The sequence below is a fragment of the Lytechinus pictus genome, chromosome 10, assembly GCF_037042905.1.
Source record: "Lytechinus pictus isolate F3 Inbred chromosome 10, Lp3.0, whole genome shotgun sequence".
Taxonomy (NCBI): Eukaryota; Metazoa; Echinodermata; class Echinoidea; order Temnopleuroida; family Toxopneustidae; genus Lytechinus; species Lytechinus pictus.
In genome coordinates, this window is record NC_087254.1 from 34883629 (window position 1) to 34901544 (window position 17916).

The 17916-nt window shown below is 37.5% G+C and overlaps 1 protein-coding gene across 9 annotated transcripts; it reads left to right on the forward strand.

Moving 5' to 3' along the window:
• Nucleotides 1-3031: 3031 nt before the first annotated feature.
• Nucleotides 3032-17475, forward strand: LOC129270590 (uncharacterized). 9 transcript variants are annotated; one of them, XM_064105937.1, is made up of 7 exons: nucleotides 3115-3197; nucleotides 5359-5462; nucleotides 9421-9590; nucleotides 9880-10087; nucleotides 14865-14997; nucleotides 15484-15595; nucleotides 16084-17475. In XM_064105937.1, exons 4-7 carry the CDS (start codon nucleotides 9916-9918, stop codon nucleotides 16318-16320), a joined length of 654 nt encoding a protein of 217 aa, XP_063962007.1. In that variant the 5' UTR covers nucleotides 3115-3197; nucleotides 5359-5462; nucleotides 9421-9590; nucleotides 9880-9915; the 3' UTR covers nucleotides 16321-17475. The 9 variants fall into 9 exon arrangements, with proteins under 9 accessions (XP_063962005.1, XP_063962002.1, XP_063962004.1 ...); XM_064105939.1 differs by having other exon boundaries at nucleotides 3115-3159; XM_064105934.1 differs by lacking the exon at nucleotides 5359-5462 and having other exon boundaries at nucleotides 3082-3197.
• The last annotated feature ends 441 nt before the right edge of the window (nucleotides 17476-17916 follow it).

The window sequence follows — 17916 nt, forward strand, 5'->3', positions numbered from 1 at the left end:
GCGAGAGTGATCACGAATTTCCTTGTTGACCATAGTAGATTGCGAGACAAATGAATACCCTCTAGCGATTATTTCATTCCGCAATAATGAACCTATTTAGTATTAGTAACATATATTTTTAAAAATTAGAATATTGTTTTTCTTGTTCTAAAAGAGAACTCGTAAACACATAAAAACGGGTCCTTCTCGGGTGAATGGGATACAGAACACGTTCTTGAGGGCATGGACCTATATACAGGTCCATGGTAAGGGTAAGAAATGGCACTGAAATGAGAAAGAGCGCCTATTATAGAAGGCAAAAGGGCACTTGCTAACGGCATAAAACGGGTCATTCTCAGGAATGAAAGGGGCAGGGGCACTTTTCTTGGGTAAAAGGGGGCACTTACAAGAAGGCAAGGGGCACTTACTCACACATAAAACAGGTCCTTCTCAGGTGAAAGGGGCACAGAACATGTTCGTGAGGGGCACTTTTCTTGGGTAAAAAGGGGCACTGATTCAAGAATTAAAAGGCACTTACAAGAAGGCAAGGGGCACTTGCTCACACATAAAACGGGTCCTTCTTAGGTGAAAGGGGCACAGTACACGTTAGTGAGGGGGCATTTTTCTTGCGTAAAAAGGGCACTTTTTCAGTGCGTCAAAAAGTGGGGGCACTGTGCCCCCAGGATCGCCGCCCCTGGCCTATGCTTTATGCGAGTCGGCCGTAGTTCAAAGAACATTTATCAAGATTTTTTAATTGATTGATTATATGTCTGTATTTAATCACTTCATTATTTTCCCATTCAACGGCCAGTTGCAGATCTATAGCATTTGCTAAAATGGCAGGGGCGGATCTAGCTTCTTCTTCTTTTTTTTACTAAGAGTGGTGAGGGTTGACCAGTTGGTCTGACCCGGCAATGCATATAACGGCAAAAGCAAACAAAAATTAATGTAGGGGGACGCAAAGGCGTATATGCAGCTTTGTTTTTACATCTTATCAAACAAAATAAGATATCTCACGAAGATCCCGGGGGCACTTCCATTGACGAGTGGATACTATATGCGTGACCATATAGGGTTTCGAAAAGCACCCTCAACAAGTATTTTCCATTTTCTGAAAATGCACCCCTTAAGTATTAGCGTGTGAAACCCTACCCCTAACAAGTAGGTCTATTGGAAACAAAACGGCCGGTGCCCTTGGCCTTGACAAGTATTCCCTGAATTATTGACCCCCAAACATAAAGTAAAACGATATCTTTATTGTTATGTCACGGACGTGATCACAGACGTCGACTTGTATACCTTTGTTTTCATTGGGTTAGTACCACTCCTTAGAGGAGAGATCAGTGGTTAGTACCCCCACACACCTCACTCAAATCGGACCCTAAACAAGTGGTGTTGGGGCAAAAAGTACATCCTTTATAAAGTATTTTATTTCTTTTATACCCTCGCAAATTGCACCGTAAACACGTAGTTTTCCTAGCGAAATTATATACCCTTTTCATTATTTAATTGTTTATGACGCCCTTATTACGTTACGTACGCAACGTGCCCTATATATCTTGAAAAAGAGATCCTTTTTACGTGACTTTTTTTTTGGGTCACGCATGGTATGCACTCGCGAATGGAAGTGGCCCCCGAGGCCTAAATATACCACTTGATGCGAGAGCGAAGCGCAAGCTCCATTTTTTATTTCATGAGATCTGAAAATTGAACATCCTGAGGAGTTTTTGTGTGAACAATTAGGATGCATAAACAATTAATGTTAATTAATTGATTACCAGTAATTAATCAATGCTAACATTGTCAATGTAGGCCTAGTTACTAAGGGTCGGATACAGCATTCGTCAAATAGGGGGGGGGGGGGGTATTTTCATTCACAAATCCCTCGATCAGCCTCTAAACCTGATTTTTATAGTTTGTTTGGGGTTTTTAGGGCGTAATCATATATAACTAAGGACTGAAGTTTAAGTTATGCTGTCATTTCAAAAACTTATAACCTTCGGTTAAGATTTGGTGTTGACGTCGCCGCCGCCGTTGGAAAAACGGCGCCTATAGTCTCACTCAGCTATGCAGGTGAGACAAAAATTCTGAAAATACTTATTGTTTTATTTATCATGAATAAAAATGTGCAAATTTATTCGTGAAAAACATTATTTGCATATCTAACACCCATGCAGTTTCACTTCATTTTTTTCTTCCAGATGTCATCTTAATCTAATTTTTAATGTTTCCCCAAAAAAGAAAAATGGCGAAAGCCAAGTTTTTCTTCATGTATTTCTTTATATGTAGTTCTTTGTTTTATCATCTTTTGTTTTTTATTGTTTTTTTCTCAATGGAAATGATTACAGACCATTTAAAGGTCAAGTCCACCCCAAAAGTCGACTTGAATAAATATAGAAAAATCAAACACCCCCTTGCTTGAACCACAAAATGTTAAAATAATGGAATTACATGTGTTCAGGGAGGAATGAAACTTTGTTTCACATGACAATGACGAGAAAATCAAAATATGTCATATAATAAAATACACAAGAAATATAGCGAGTGGATGCATGATGTCATCGGTCCCCTCATTTGCATGCCGACCATACCAGGATGTGCATATTAAACTGTTTTGAAAAATTAAGCGAAACTTTAAAATGTTATAACTTTCTTATTTTACATCCGATTTTGATGAAATTTTCAGTATTATGCTTGTTTGATTTTTCTCTTTCTATTCAAATCAGCTTTTTGTTGGGGTGGACTTGTCTTTTAACAACAAAATTATCTAAGCAGACCAATTAGAATGAAAAATAGTCACCCTTTTATGAATTTAATCCCCCATAGACTTTGTACACAAAGTATAAAAATGAGCCCTTTTTCGGCATCACGACATTGTCTCGCAAAAAGTCATGTGGCGTCCGTATGTCGCAAATTTGGTCTCAAAAGTTACTCGAGACTTCAAAGAAAAAATTTATAAAATTTTGCGGCGCAATCTTCGTTAAGGCTTGTTTACACTGCATCCAGCACGGCGACCGTGCACGACCAAAACGGCAATCCGGCACGCCGTGCCGAATGCCGTGTCGGAATGCCGTTCCGCGTTGGTTGGTTCTGGTTAAGGTTGATTATGGATGCTGTGTAAACGGGCCTGTAGTTATACTTGTGAGTGGTGAACTTCCGGCCGGTTTACGTTAGACGACGGTACTGCTTGTGGTCCAAATTCATCATAATTAGTCAGGGTAGATATTTGTATTTGTGACTGTCCAATCAAATAATAAAGGTGCATGATTTTCATGTTTGATTTATTGAGATAATTGAGAGATGTCTATTATTAAAGTGATAGAGTTTCGGGATTTGCCGGTAGCGACTGTCCCACATATTGGGATTCATGTTGTTTATGATGGGGGGACTTAGGGCTACACGGGCCTATTAACATTGGGAAAGCAATAACCCAGAGAGCTCCCGTCCGCGCAGCGGGCGGGAGCCCAGAAGCTCACAGTGTATTCTACCATTGCCACCGGACAAGGGTGATTTATGGTCTAAATATTTCTCCAAATGAATTGTGAAAACAAAAAGTGTACAATTACCACGATTATATGGATGAATGAAGGTCTAGCGAGTGGCAGATTCCTGACATCTGAGCACAGTCTGGAACCTCAAAAAAACGAAAAGTTCTCTGCTTCTACCCCGTCTCGATCGGCCATTTTTGTTAAAAATCGTAACAAAACGGCCGATCGAGACTGGGTAGAAGGAGAGAACTTTTGGTTTTTTTGAGGTTCCAGACTGTGCTCAGATGTCAGGAATCTGCCACTCGCTAGACCTTCATCCATATAATCGTGGTAATTGTACACTTTTTGTTTTCACAATTCATTTGGAGAAATATTTAGACCATAAATCACCCTTGTTCGGTGGCAATGGTAGAATACACTGTGAGCTTCTGGGCTCCCGCCCGCTGCGCGGGCGGGAGCTCTCTGGGTTAGGAAAGCAAGAGATATTGGCATGCCGAGATATTCATTCAAGCCAACCCATTGCTATTTTTTTTATTTTGATATGGCTGATTGACAAATTGTATGCATTATGATTGTCCATCTAACACTGATTCTATTTTTGGTAATTACTGAACTTCCTTTTCCCTAATTGGGAAGAAATATCACCAATTTTGGACTATATTTTGACTGGCGGAAGGATTAGGGCTATTTTGCTGTTTGAGGTGATGAATCTCCTCCCCCCCGACGGTGTCTTCAAACACGCCAATTTATTTTTAAAATGAGCCGGTCGAGGGACCCTTTTCTGGTCAGATATGGATTGCCAGATATATATCCTATCCACTGGTAGTAAACATTCGACCCCCGAATTTCATCCTTATTTTTTATGAATTTTTTAAAGTGCCAATTTAACACACGAGTCTATGGGGAATGAATTAGGCCTGTGAGACCTTAGGCTATAAAGGAATTAATTTTTAATCAAATTGATTACTTTTAGGCCTTTATATATTTTTTTTAATTTTTTTTAAATTTTTTTATATTGAGTTTAAGTTGCAATAATTAATATGCTTCAATTTCTTTGACTCTGAGTGTGACTCTGGTATGGATGTTTGAGTCGCACAAAAAATACTTTAACGTGGGTGGGGGCTCAGGGCGATTTCACTCCTGCCCCCGAAATGTGAAAAAATATTTGGGGTGTAGCTGTGTGGGCATGCCGGGATGAGGGTAGCCATCAATAAAAATTGTTTCATTTGGGGGCTTAATTTTTTATCAAATTAATTATTTTTAGGTCTATTTTTTATATACATTTTATTTTTATTTTTTATACTGAGTTTCGCTGGTGTAGAGCTGAGATTTAAGTTGCAATAATTATGCTTCAATATGGTGGCGTACGCAGGGGGTGGTTACAGGCGTTCAATCACCCTAAAAAAAAATTTATACCCATTCCCCGGCCCCCCTAATTTTTTTTGGGGGGGTTTGTTTGTTTGCTTGTCAATTTTTGGGGAGGAAACGACCTAAAATTGGTGGTAAAGAACTTTTTTTTCTTTTGTTGATCAACATTTCATTCAGCTTGAACCCCCCTCCCTTTTAAAAAAATCCTGCGTATGCTACTGCTTCAATTTCTTTGACTTTGTGGTGTGGATATTTGAGTCACGGAAAAAATACTTATGAGGGGCTCGGAGCATTTTCATTCCTGCCCCCGAAATGTAAAAATGTTCTAGGTGTATCTGTGTGGGCATGCCAGGCTGAGGGTAGCCATCAATAAAAGAATGTTTTATTTGGGGGCTTAATTTTTAATTAAATTAATTATTACTTATTTTTATTTTTTACAGGATTTAAAATAAATTGATGTAATTCATTGTGCCATTCCTTGTTTTTCCCTGATTTACTTTCTTTAATTTTATTTCTTGGTAAGGGTGGATGTCAGGCTGCCAGGGTGGAATTCAGGCGGAATTGCCAATGGAAGTGGATGTACTTGCACAGTCGTGAGCTTGGAGACTGAAGCCTTGCCCTGCAGTTGTGAATATTTTTTTCAATCAAGTTTTAGGGCCACTCGGTCTTATTCCTTATTTCTTCTTAAATCTATCTCTGCCGGCTTTTCACCTTATCATCCCCATCCCTCCCCATCATCCTCATCCCTATCATCATCCTCGTCCCTATCATCATCCCCATAGGCGGAAATCTGTCCCCAAAGGTAGGGGGATCAGGGGCTGGAAAATTTGACAATTAAGCATTAAAAAAAAAAGGTTATCGCCCAAAATATAGGGTCATTTTTTAACCCCAAAATAATTGACACAAAAAAAAAAAAGGGTTTTCAAAAATATAAGGTCATTTAGTCCTAAATACATGCATTATTTCGATTGTGAATGATGTATTTGTTCTCCATTATTCAAGAAGAAAAATAGTAGGGTGGACATTTGATATTGTGTCCCCCTTACTATTTTTGGTAGGGGGACACATCCCCCCCTGGGATTTCCTCCCATGATCATCCCCATCCCTCACATCCTCGTCCCTCTCACCATCTCCATGCACCCCTCTCATCAAAGATCCTCATCCCTCTCATCATCCCCATCTCTCACCTCCTCGTCCCTCTCGTCATCTCCAAAACTCAGCTCTCTACACCAGGGAAACTCAATATAAAAATGAAATTTATATAAAAATTAAATAGGCCTAAAAATAATTATAGTTCCATTAAAAAAGTAAGCCCCAATGAAACATTTTTTTATTGATGGCTACCCTCAACCCGGCCCAGCATGCCCACACAGCTACACCCCAAATATTTTTTCACATTTCGGGGGCAGGAGTGAAATCGCCCCGAGCCCCCACCCACATAAAAGTATTTTTTGTGCAACTAAAAAATCCACACCACAGTCACACTCAAGAGTCAAAGAAATTGAAGCATATTGATTATTGCAACTTAAAACTCAGCTCTCTACACCAGAGAAACTCAATATAAAAAATAAAAATAAATGTAAAAAAAATAAATAGGCCTAAAATTAATCAATTTGATTAAAAAATTAAGCCCCCCAAATAATTTTTTTTTATTGATGGTTACCCTCAGCCCGGCATGCCAACACATTTACAACGCGAATATTTTTTCACATTTCGGGGGCAGGAGTGAAATCGCCCAGAGCCCCCACCCACGTAAAAGTATTTTTTGTGCGACTCAAACATCCACACCACAGTCACACTCAGTCAAAGAAATTAAAGCATATTACATTATTACAATCTTAAAGCTCTACACCAGGGAAAATCAATAAATAAAAAAAATATATATATATATATATTTACACAAAAAAAGGCAGAGCCTATACGACACTTTCAAGCTGTAGTTCACTCTCTCACTCAGTCAAGCTCAGCTCTTTGACTGTGCACGCCCACTTCCATTGGGGATTCGGGCTGAATCCCACCCCGCCAGTTTATTAGGCGGCCGAGCAACGTAGAATTGCGATGAAGAGCAGCGGACCGTTCATCGTTTGTTCGCTTCTTACGACCAGAGAGAAAAGGTGAAAAACTTTAAGAAAATCGTGCAAATACTCCAAATTTTATCCTTTTGATGAGAAAATGGAGTTAATGGAATACAAGGAAGTCCATCTTCTGCGATAAAAGTGGTAACTTGAGGAGAAATGATCACAAAATCAAGTCGGTTGTTGAGCGGGGCCGAGCCGAGCACCTACACAGTTAATACACGCGCGCCTATGGGAATCGCGAGCTGTCGAAAAACGCCTAAAATTACACTTTTTTATTTATTTCAGCGAAAAAAAAGTAATAGAAAGTGAAGAACATTACCATCAGACCATATCTCTAGAAAATCTTTACAAGAAATTTCGAAATGACGGAAAAATAGACGCAAATTTGTGGGAAAAAAATCACGAAACGGGTGGGACAACTCAGCCCGCGGTCCGAGATGTCCCGTGGTCCGAGTTGTCCCGACCCCACCTAAAGCTACGCACTTTGTTTTCAAACAATAAAAACCATCCCAATTTAAATATTTCAACAAATATCTTTCACAAATTTGTGGCAAACATTCTAAAGATCATTAACCAAGAAGAAAATATCGCAAAACTCACTAATACGAAAATCCCGCCGTGTTTTCCGAACACCTCTTGATTTTGCCACCCGATGTAGAAGGGGTCCTAAAGCTACGCACTCGATTTATCATGCAAAAAAAATAATATTTCCTGTGCCTCAATTTCTAAAATATATTCATATTATTATAGGATAAAATGAAATTTAAGCGAATATAACTCCAAAATTCCAAACAGTTGTTGGTTTCTCTGCATTTAGAGATTTACTGCAGCCTCTGTAGAAAAAATTGAATAGGAATCGTTCGTCACTCTGCAGTCACAATTCCACACACAGAGTGCGCATTTGCCATAAAAACTGTATGCGCGATGAGTGGTGCGTAGCTTTAGGACCCCCGACCATACAAATAAACGTTTATCTGGGGGGGGGGTTCTTCTTTTTATTTGGCAACCAGTCAATTTGACTATTTTCGCCATCATAAATATTGTATTATTCACGTTTATTTATATAATATTTATATAAAGTAAAATTCAAATATTTCTTATTCTTTTTTTTTCTTTTTCTTTATTTTTTTTAAAATTATTTTTTTATTTTTACTTTTTAGTTTTTTAGGGTACAGTGTATCTACGAGGATTTAAAGTCGAGTAGGTGTGTCTCAAAAAATTAAAACCAGGGCTTTTACTCGCCTTGCCAAGCCTTAGCCTGAGGACTCCGTGATGATATTTAAAAATATTTTTACATACTGTTAGTACAGTCTTGAAACCCTCCCCATACTTGCCTAAGCGGGACATATTATAAACAAGGATGGATTCCCTAGGAAATACATAGCTAGACATGCTAGAAATCACGTAAATTTGTTGGATTTTAATTTATCTATGAAAAGTTACACCTTCATACGCCCATTGAAGGTAGGAAAAAAATGAGAGGTTTCTTACCAGACCGATCTTGTGTAGATCCCTCGATCCATTCGTAAACACCACAAATACAGTATAGGCTTGAACCGCTTCGTTATGACTTGATATGACGTACCTCGAGCGAAGTTCGTGCAGGCTCCACTTCACTACCGCTACACTACGCTCCACCTACCCGAACTTCAAGACGGTGAACTCGATTGGATATTCTGAGTGACAAAGGTGGGATTTTATGGGGGGGGGGGGGGGAATATAAAATCCATGCAACATCACATCTTTTAAAACAATCAAAACTAATATTCTTACTTTACACAAAGTTTCACTTCTTTTCCATGCTTCTATCAGTCTCAAAATTGGTGATTTAGAGCCAACATGAAGTTCCTCACACGTATAAATATTTCGCTGCCGATTTCTAAACATCGCGTGCGGATGCGATATATATGCGCGAGGTACCGGGTCTGGTCGAGCTCGGACCCTCGTGCATGCGATGTTTTGAAATTGGCAGCGAATTATTTATACGTGTGAGGAACTTCATGTTGGCTCTAAATCACCAATTTTGAGACTGATAGAAGCATGGAAAAGAAGTTGAACTTTGTGTAAAGTAAGAATATTAGTTTTAATTGTTTTTAAAGATTGTGATGTTGCATGGATTTTATATTTGCCCCCCCATAAAATCCCACCTTTGTCACTTGGAATATCCGATCGAGTTCACCGTCTAGAAGTTCGGGTAGGTGGAGCATAGTGTAGCGGTAGTGAAGTGGAGTGGAGCCTGCACGAACTTCGCTCGAGGTAGATATGACGTAGCTTCGATAAGCGATGTTAGTACAAAATGCCATTTTGAAGAACAATTTATAGATCTAGATAAAAATTATAATAACAAAAAAATTTGAAACTTGATTAAAAATTGTTCTTCAAAACAGCATTTTGTAACATGCCTCTAACTAAAATGATGTATGTTGACTGAGTTACAGTAGATTTTCATGTTGATGCAATAAAATCCGTAAGGAAATAACAAGGTGTATTTGTAAATCTACCCACAGGCTATGGAAAAAGTGTATTTTTTCCAAGTGATCTGACTTTGCATGCATCAATTGCCCTCCACGGTGAAGGAAGACCTGACTCGAGCTGATCCTGTTGCTACTTCGCTGTGCAAACCTGGGGGCATTTCATCAACATTTTGTTTGATTGGCTGAGAAGCACTGTTACTATGGTAACCATCGGATAAAATGGGACTTCTACTGGACAGTGACACTTGTTTAGGACCTTTCGAACATGCATACACATTTAACTTTTAAAATGAATTTAGAAATTGCATATCAAATATCTACCAAAAATCCTTACAAAGATCATATCTTGACCATTTTACTTTTTTAGCCCATTCTAGGAAAGAAAATGTATGAATCAGAGTAGTGCATGAGACAAGTGAGTGATGGGCACAGGGAAGCCAAGCCCAAGGTCTTTAAGTTTTAGCATTCTTTTCCCCCTTTATCAAACTACAGATAATCATTCTGCCTTCTGTTAGGGTGTAATTCATCATGATTCTCGGTGTGCAGCTCCCTTCCGTTTTGGTATTTGCTACCGTCTTTCTCTCTATTCTGACCTTTGACCTTGCCTCGGCTGACCAGTGGGATCCCAGTAGCTTTGTTGCATTTTGTGGAAATGGTGTACCTTCAACCTGGCTATGTGATCCAGACAACCTACTTGCAGGTCGGTATCTATTAAGTTAAAGATGATTGTAAAATACTTTTAGAAAGGGAAAGAAAGACCTGAATGCAGGATGAGAATGTTTGCTTATACTAAAACCAAGAATAGGATCCATAACAGTACAAAGATTACATAAGAGGGGTTAACCATGTTTGCTATACCGTGCCTTTGAGCCATACTGGAGGAGTGAGAAGTTGAGGAGGATATGGGTGTATTGCTATTTCAGAATCGTAATTAGCATTAAATTTTCTTGAAGATCAGGCAGAAAGATCTGCATTCAATTTAATACTTTTGCGGACAATTCACATTCACACGTACTGTGCATCTCTTTGACTGTAGAGCCATTGGAGATTATTTTTCTCCAAGACAATCAACATCAATTTAATAGGCCTAAACATAAGGTTGAAGATATATTCTCATCTTCCAGCTTAATCAGTACATTTGGAAGATATTATTGATAAATCCAGCAGGAATATACCGCTGGATATTTACTTTGTACAAACATTTCAGACATACGTATAAAAAAGTTTTGGACTGTTTAAGGACGTTCCACAGTTAAAATGAAGTCCATGTCATTTTCACCAAATTTTGCAGAGAGTTACCTTGGTATCTATACATTATGAAAATGCAAAAAATAATATAGGTTCATGTGCTTATTTTTTTTCTACGGGTCTTCAAAGTCACCGTATTTGAATGATATGCAATCTTGCGCAATCAAGAGAATTATGCCTCTCTTAGACCTCACGAATTCACCAAATGAGTTTAAATCATCTTTACTGAGTGGATACCGCATCAAACTTCATCAAATTTTCAAGATATATTACAAAGTGTATACCAAAGTAAGAGAAAGTCTTTTAATTGGTAAAACTATATCTATTTGGAGTCAGCAGCGCCCTCATTTGGCAAGAATGGTGCAAAAACTAGGAAAAAGCAAATCTTCAAAGACGTGAATCTACTCAAAAATTTAAAAATATTTTGTAAGCTGCACTTTTTTCAAAATCCATGTCATTTTCATGTAGAGGAATGCATATCAAAGGTGTAGGGAAGTTAAAAATATGGGGTCCATGTGCTCATTTTTGTCTCGCCTGCATAGCAGAGCGAGACTATAGGCGCCGCTTTTCCGACGGCGGCGGCGGCGGCGGCGTCAACATCAAATCTTAACCTAAGGTTAAGTTTTTGAAATGACATCATAACTTAGAAAGTATATGGACCTAGTTCATGAAACTTGGACATAAGGTTAATCAAGTATTACTGAACATCCTGCCTGAGTTTCAGGTCACATGACCAAGGTCAAAGGTCATTTAGGGTCAATGAACTTAGACCATGTTGGGAAAATTATTTTCAAAATCTTAACCGAAGGTTAAGTTTTTGAAATGACATCATAACTTAGAAAGTATATGGACCTAGTTCATGAAACTTGGGCATAAGGTTAATCAAGTATTAGTGAACATCCTGCTCGAGTTTCAAGTCACGTGACCAAGGTCAAAGGTCATTTAGGGTCAATGAACTTTGGTCAAGTTGGGGGTATTTGTTGAATTACTATCATAACTTTGAAAATTTATGGATCTAGTCCATGAAACTTGGACATAAGATTAATCAAGTATTAGTGAACATCCTGCCTGAGTTTCAGGTCACATGACCAAGGTCAAAGGTCATTTAGGGTCAATGAACTTCGGCCAAGTTGGGGGTATTTGTTGAATTACCATCATAACTTTGAAAATTTATGGATTTAGTTCATGAAACTTAGACATTAGGTTAATCAAGTACCACTGAATATCCTGTGCGAGTTTCAGGTCACATGACCTGATGACCATGGTCAATGGTCATTTAAGGTCAATGAACTTTGGCCGTGTTGGGGGTATATGTTAAATTACCATCCTAACTCTGAAAGTTTATGGATCTAGTTCATAAAACTTGGACATAAGAGTAATCAAGCATCACTGAACATCCCCTGTGAGTTTCAGGTCACAAAACCAAGTCAAAGGTCAGTTAAGGTCAATAAACTTAGGCCATGTTGGGGTAATTGTTGAAGTGCCATCATAACTTTGAAAGTTTATGGATAGAGTGAATGAAATGTGGACATGGGTGTAGTTGACAGTCTTAAGTCTCTGTTCAAATGTCATTTATGGTCAATGAACGTGGTATTATGTCATTATATGAATGATGTTTTTGTTAATGATTATTTTATAGTAGTTTTCAAAGTTAGCACTGCTGCTATATTAAATTGCGTAATGCAGGCGAGACTGCCAGAGGCGTTCCACTTGTTTAACTATGAGTGTCCAAAATCATGCGAGTTGGCATGAAAATCGCCGAAAATGCGCCCAAAACGTGCAAAAGTCTAATTATACCGTCTAAAATGCGAATGGTTCCGTAGTTTTGCCCCCGAACATTCAAAATCCATGTCGTTTCATCATACTCTCTAAATTTGTAGAAGAATATATTTTGAAGACATTAAAATATTAAAAAATATGGGGTCCATGTGCTCGTTTTTAAACTATTGGTGTCCCAAGTGTTGCAAGTTGGCTTGAAAATTGCCTAAAAAGCGCTGAAAGCATGCAAAAGTCTCTTAATACCCTTTAAATTGCGAATGGTTCCGTAGTTTTGCTCCCTAACATTCAAAATCCATGTCATTTTCATCATACTCTCTAGATTTGTAGAGAAATATATTCTAAAGGCATTGAAATATTAAAAATATGGGGTCTATGTGCTTGTTTTTAAACTATCAGTGTCCAAATTGTTGCGAGTTGGCTTGAAAATATTGAAATCCACCTAAAATGCGCCGAAAACGTGCAAAAGTCTAATAATACCGTCTAAAATGCAAATGGTTCCGTAATTTTGCTCCCTAACATTCAAAATCCATGTCATTTTCACCATACTCTCTAGATTTGTAGAGAAATATATTCTTAAGGCATTAAAATATTAAAAATATGGGGTCTACGTGCATGCTTGTTTTTAAACTATCAGTGTCCAAATTGTTGCGAGTTGGCTTGAAAATATTGAAATCCACCTAAAATGCGCCGAAAACGTGCAAAAGTCTAATAATACCGTCTAAAATGCAAATGGTTCCGTAATTTTGCTCCCTAACATTCTAAATCCATGTCATTTTCACCATACTCTCTAGATTTGTAGAGAAATATATTCTTAAGGCATTGAAATATTAAAAATATGGGGTCTACGTGCATGCTTGTTTTTAAACTATCAGTGTCCAAAGTGTTGCGAGTTGGCTTGAAAATATTGAAATCCACCTAACATGCGCCGAAAACGTGCAAAAGTCTAATAATACCGTCTAAAATGCGAATGGTTCCGTAGTTTTGCTCCCTAACATTCAAAATCCATGTCATTTTCACCATACTCTCTAGATTTGTAGAGAAATATATTCTAAAGGCATTAAAATATTAAAAATATGGGGTCCATATGCTCGTTTCTAAATTATCATTGTCCAAAGTGTTGCGAATTGGCTTGAAAATATTGAAATCCACCTAAAATGCGCCGAAAACGTGCAAAAGTCTAATAATACCGTCTAAAATACGAATGGTTCCGTAGTTTTGCTCCCTAACATTCAAAATCTACGTCATTTTCATCATACTCTCTAGATTTGTAGAGGAATATATTTTAAAGAAGTTAAGATATTCAACCTATGGGGTCCATGTGCTCGTTTTTAAATTATCAGTGTCCAAATTATAGCGGGTTGGCTTGAAACAGCCCAAAATGCGCCAAAAACAAGCAAAAGTCTGTTAATACCGTCTAAAATGCGAATGGTTCCGTAGTCTTGCTCCCAAACATTGAAAATCCATGTCATTTTCATCATACTTTGCACATAGATACTTAAGCACCTGAATATTCCAAAAATACAAAAATTAACATGGGTCCATGTGCTTGATTTTTTGCTATAGAGCTTCAAAGTTAACCCAAAATGGATGATGTTCTTAAGAATTGCGCATCCAAAAGAATTTGGCATTTTTAGACCTCACGAGATCACAACAATGAGTTTAAAGCTCTATAACTCAGTCAAAATCCATGAAGATTTCATCAAATTTTGCAATATGATTAATAATTGTATCCGTAAGATGGATGATTTATTTATATTGCTGTCAATTGTTTGGTCATTGAAGTCTAACAACACTCTCAGTTCTTAAAAATTGCGGGAAAGATACTCAACCTCAAAAATTTCAAATATCAATAACAAACTTGAGAAGTAAAAGAAATGCTGCACTTTAGTCAAAATCCATGTCATTTTCACCAAACTTTGCAAAGTTGTAGGGGAAGGTATACCTAAGAGGTGCAAACATTAAAAAATATGGGTTCATGTGCTCTCAGTAGAGCAATTTGCTTCTTAAAACACCCGAAAACGCGCCAAAAGCTTTTTATCTATGTGAGGGAAAATTCCGAACCACTTTTCCATTTATTCAAACTCGGGGTCGTATTCATCATACTTTGCAGCACGACAGAGAAACTATTTTGAAATTGTAGAGGAATAAAAAAAATGGTCCATGGAATAATTCCAGTTTATTAGCTTCATAAAATAACACATCGGATCTGCAGTTATTGCAGATAAGGAGAAAAATCAGCACACATAACCTACAGCTGATTAATCACCAGTTCATCCATTGTGACGTCAGCGCGCAGAGTGTAAAATATGCGCAGATCATGATGCGCACAAACATAACTGTGGAACGTCCTTAAGATTAAATCTCCTTTGAGTTGCCAAGTTGTATTTATTTTGCTTACATTATGAAAGACATAATAACGTGGAAATAATTTTTTTTTTTTTTGTAATCAGATGGGCTTGTTGTCGATGAACTTGCATCCGTCAACAACAACACGAGTGGTGAGATCTATCTGGACTTGACTTACCATTATGGCTATGTGATAGCAGCTTCCGTTGTAGAATCAGTGGTGAATGGAGACTCGGAGTAAGTATGATCAATTGTCCTGTACTCTGAAGTCTGATTTAAATTAGGCCATGGTCTAATTCTGTGTTAAAATGATTGGAGTCAACAATTTCAAAGTTGCATTTATTTTATGTTTTCTTTCTTTTGTTAGCTCTTTCCTCATGTTTCAAAGATAAATGCCAGTTGTGGAAATGATTTCAAAATGGGGTGTGTATGGTGTTCTGGGCCGAGTTAATAGTTCCACATGATCATCTAAATGATTTTGTTTCCCTTTTCCATCTTTTTTAAAAACTATAATATCTGAACCGAAATAACTTGCAAAATATATTTCTGTTTGTCAAGATAACTTGTGAATTATTGTTTTATTTGTGATAAATATATGTGTATATAATAAATTTGCAAATGTGATGAGTTAATACATGTTTGCCCATTAAAGAAATGTATTTTAGATGTGAGCTCATATGGGTCAATCTATAGATCTCTCTCTTTTCACTGTTTTTTCAACAGGGACCCTTCGTCAAGTGTAATGCAGTTTGGGAAAGCTGTGCAGAAAAGCTGGTTTGGTGGAAGAAAATGTGATAATTCAACGATGGTGTTGGCTTCTCTAAACGCATCTAAGGTGATGATTAGGATGAAATTGAAACCTACACGTCTTTTATTATTAGGCCACTTAATGTTGGCACTCTACAAAGTCCCAGAATAGATTGCAGTGGACTATTTCAGTTAAACCTGTGTTGATGGCCACCTCTCTACAGTGTATAGCAGCCACCTGTTTATAGTGACCACTAAACCCAAATCCCCATGGTGGCAGATTGTGTTTAAGAATCTGTCTATTGCAGTCACCTGTCTATAAAGGCCGTATTTTGTGTTTCCCTTGGGTGGTCACTATTATTTTAGTTACTTACATGTCTAATGGAAAAGGGACATTATCTTCTCAATTTACTTCAGTGCACTTGTGAGAAATTTGCATTGTATTATCATTTTGATATTTTCATGATGATGTGAATATATCCAACCATAAGCAACTATTTACTGTACAGAAACAGGGAATACTTCATTAATGATTCATCTTGGTTCAGACAATCTCATTTTTTTCCATGTCCGTAGGTTCTAGTCTTCCCAGGCAGTGGCGTAGAGACGAGGTTACGGACCCGCCACGAGGGTACGTGTAACGAGATCCGCATCGATGCGTCCAACGTGACAGATGGAGTGATAGAGTGTATCATTGCAGTGGATGAGATGCTGATGGATGCTCTCAAACCCTACTCCAATGCACCATGGGGATATGCAGGCATGGTGGTCATCATGACCATGCTTGTCTTCCACTATTGGATCAAGTATTGAATACCTTGGCTGTACCATCTACCCATCCCCATAGGATTGCATGTGCGTGTGTGTGTTTGTATACAGACAGATGATAACCCAGATGAGTTTCTGCCAGAACATTGTAGGTATTCTTTTCAAAATGGCCATTTTAAATTAGTTCAACTCAATTTCATCAATGAACATTGGAGACACGTTGTCATTCTATTTTGATTGATAGTATGAGTGTGTTCTGCATTGCAAATTTAGCAGAGCAGGACAAATATTGTTAGTCATACCCTGGTTGAAAATAATCTGCCTCATGTGATCCTCAATGCATACCATTTCTACACCCGGGAGAGGAGTGGCAAATGCACCTCATTGTCTTGCCAAAGGATAGTACTTCTGTGCAGGAGACTGAAGTCTGTAGATGTAATTGTTCATCTTGATTGAAAAATAAGTGGCTGATGAATTTCATGAATGGGATATCCTTAGTCAGTAGTCCAAAGTTTCGAATCTGGTCTTTATTATGTAATTTGTAGAAATATTTCAAATGTGCCTGAAAATCGTGTATTGTGGCGATTGATTTTTTATATTTTGCAATAAATGCTGCCAAAGGGAGATTAATTTAGATCGTATTTTAACAGGAATTTTTATGATGAAAATGTATTATCGATTGGTGTTGACATGTACATTGTGTGTTTTATCTATTCTATCCATGTATGTTACCTTATTGATGTGAAAGCTCTTGTACCTTGCATATTTATCTATGAAAGTTATTCATTTCTGGATCTGTTAGAGGCTAAACTTCTGGATGGATTTTTGGTGGTCCAAATAATTGCTTAAATTCCTTCATTTTCATATTCAATTATTGATAAAATTCATTGTCTTATTGATGAGACAGAAGGATAGAATACTATTGATGCCATGCGAGTTATACTATTTATTAAATATTGGCATGGCATATACTTTATTTTCTTTTTGGTTAAATGAATTTGGTTAAAATATACATGTATACGGAAGGGGGGGGGGGGGGCTTAAATTTCCATTTTGATCCTATTTGATGTGCAGTATTCTTTCAAACAGAAAAAAATCCAAACTTTCAAAGAGAAAGAATGTTGTGCGTCATCTTGGTCCTAGTCTTCTTTTTTTCTACGAGTGGTACAGATGATAACAAAGGAATTATGTGTATTAAATCTACTATAATGCATTCCATTATTTTTTTTCTTTAATATATTTATGAATACATTTGAATGAGCGTTTGGTATTTGATTCTATTGCATGTTCAACCTCTCATAGAGGAAGTGGCAATGCTTTTGTGAAAACCTTTAAATCCCAAAGTCCTTAACTTTGTAACATATGTTAGGTTTGGAAAGGCTGATATAAGACTAACTCACCTATACATGAACATGTAGCTATGCATACCCTATGATTGCACAATGATACAAGTAACTGAAATGACATTTCCTGTAAAGACAGGGATATGTCCGTTGCTCACTCTCTCAAGTTAATTGCTGACATTTTGATGTTGGTTTTAGGTACATTTTTTTTTGTCAGCTCAGCACTAAGCTTGAAAGTAATTGATTACATTGGTGATTTCATGTTTGGTGTTGACATCTTAATGTTAAGTCAGCTAAG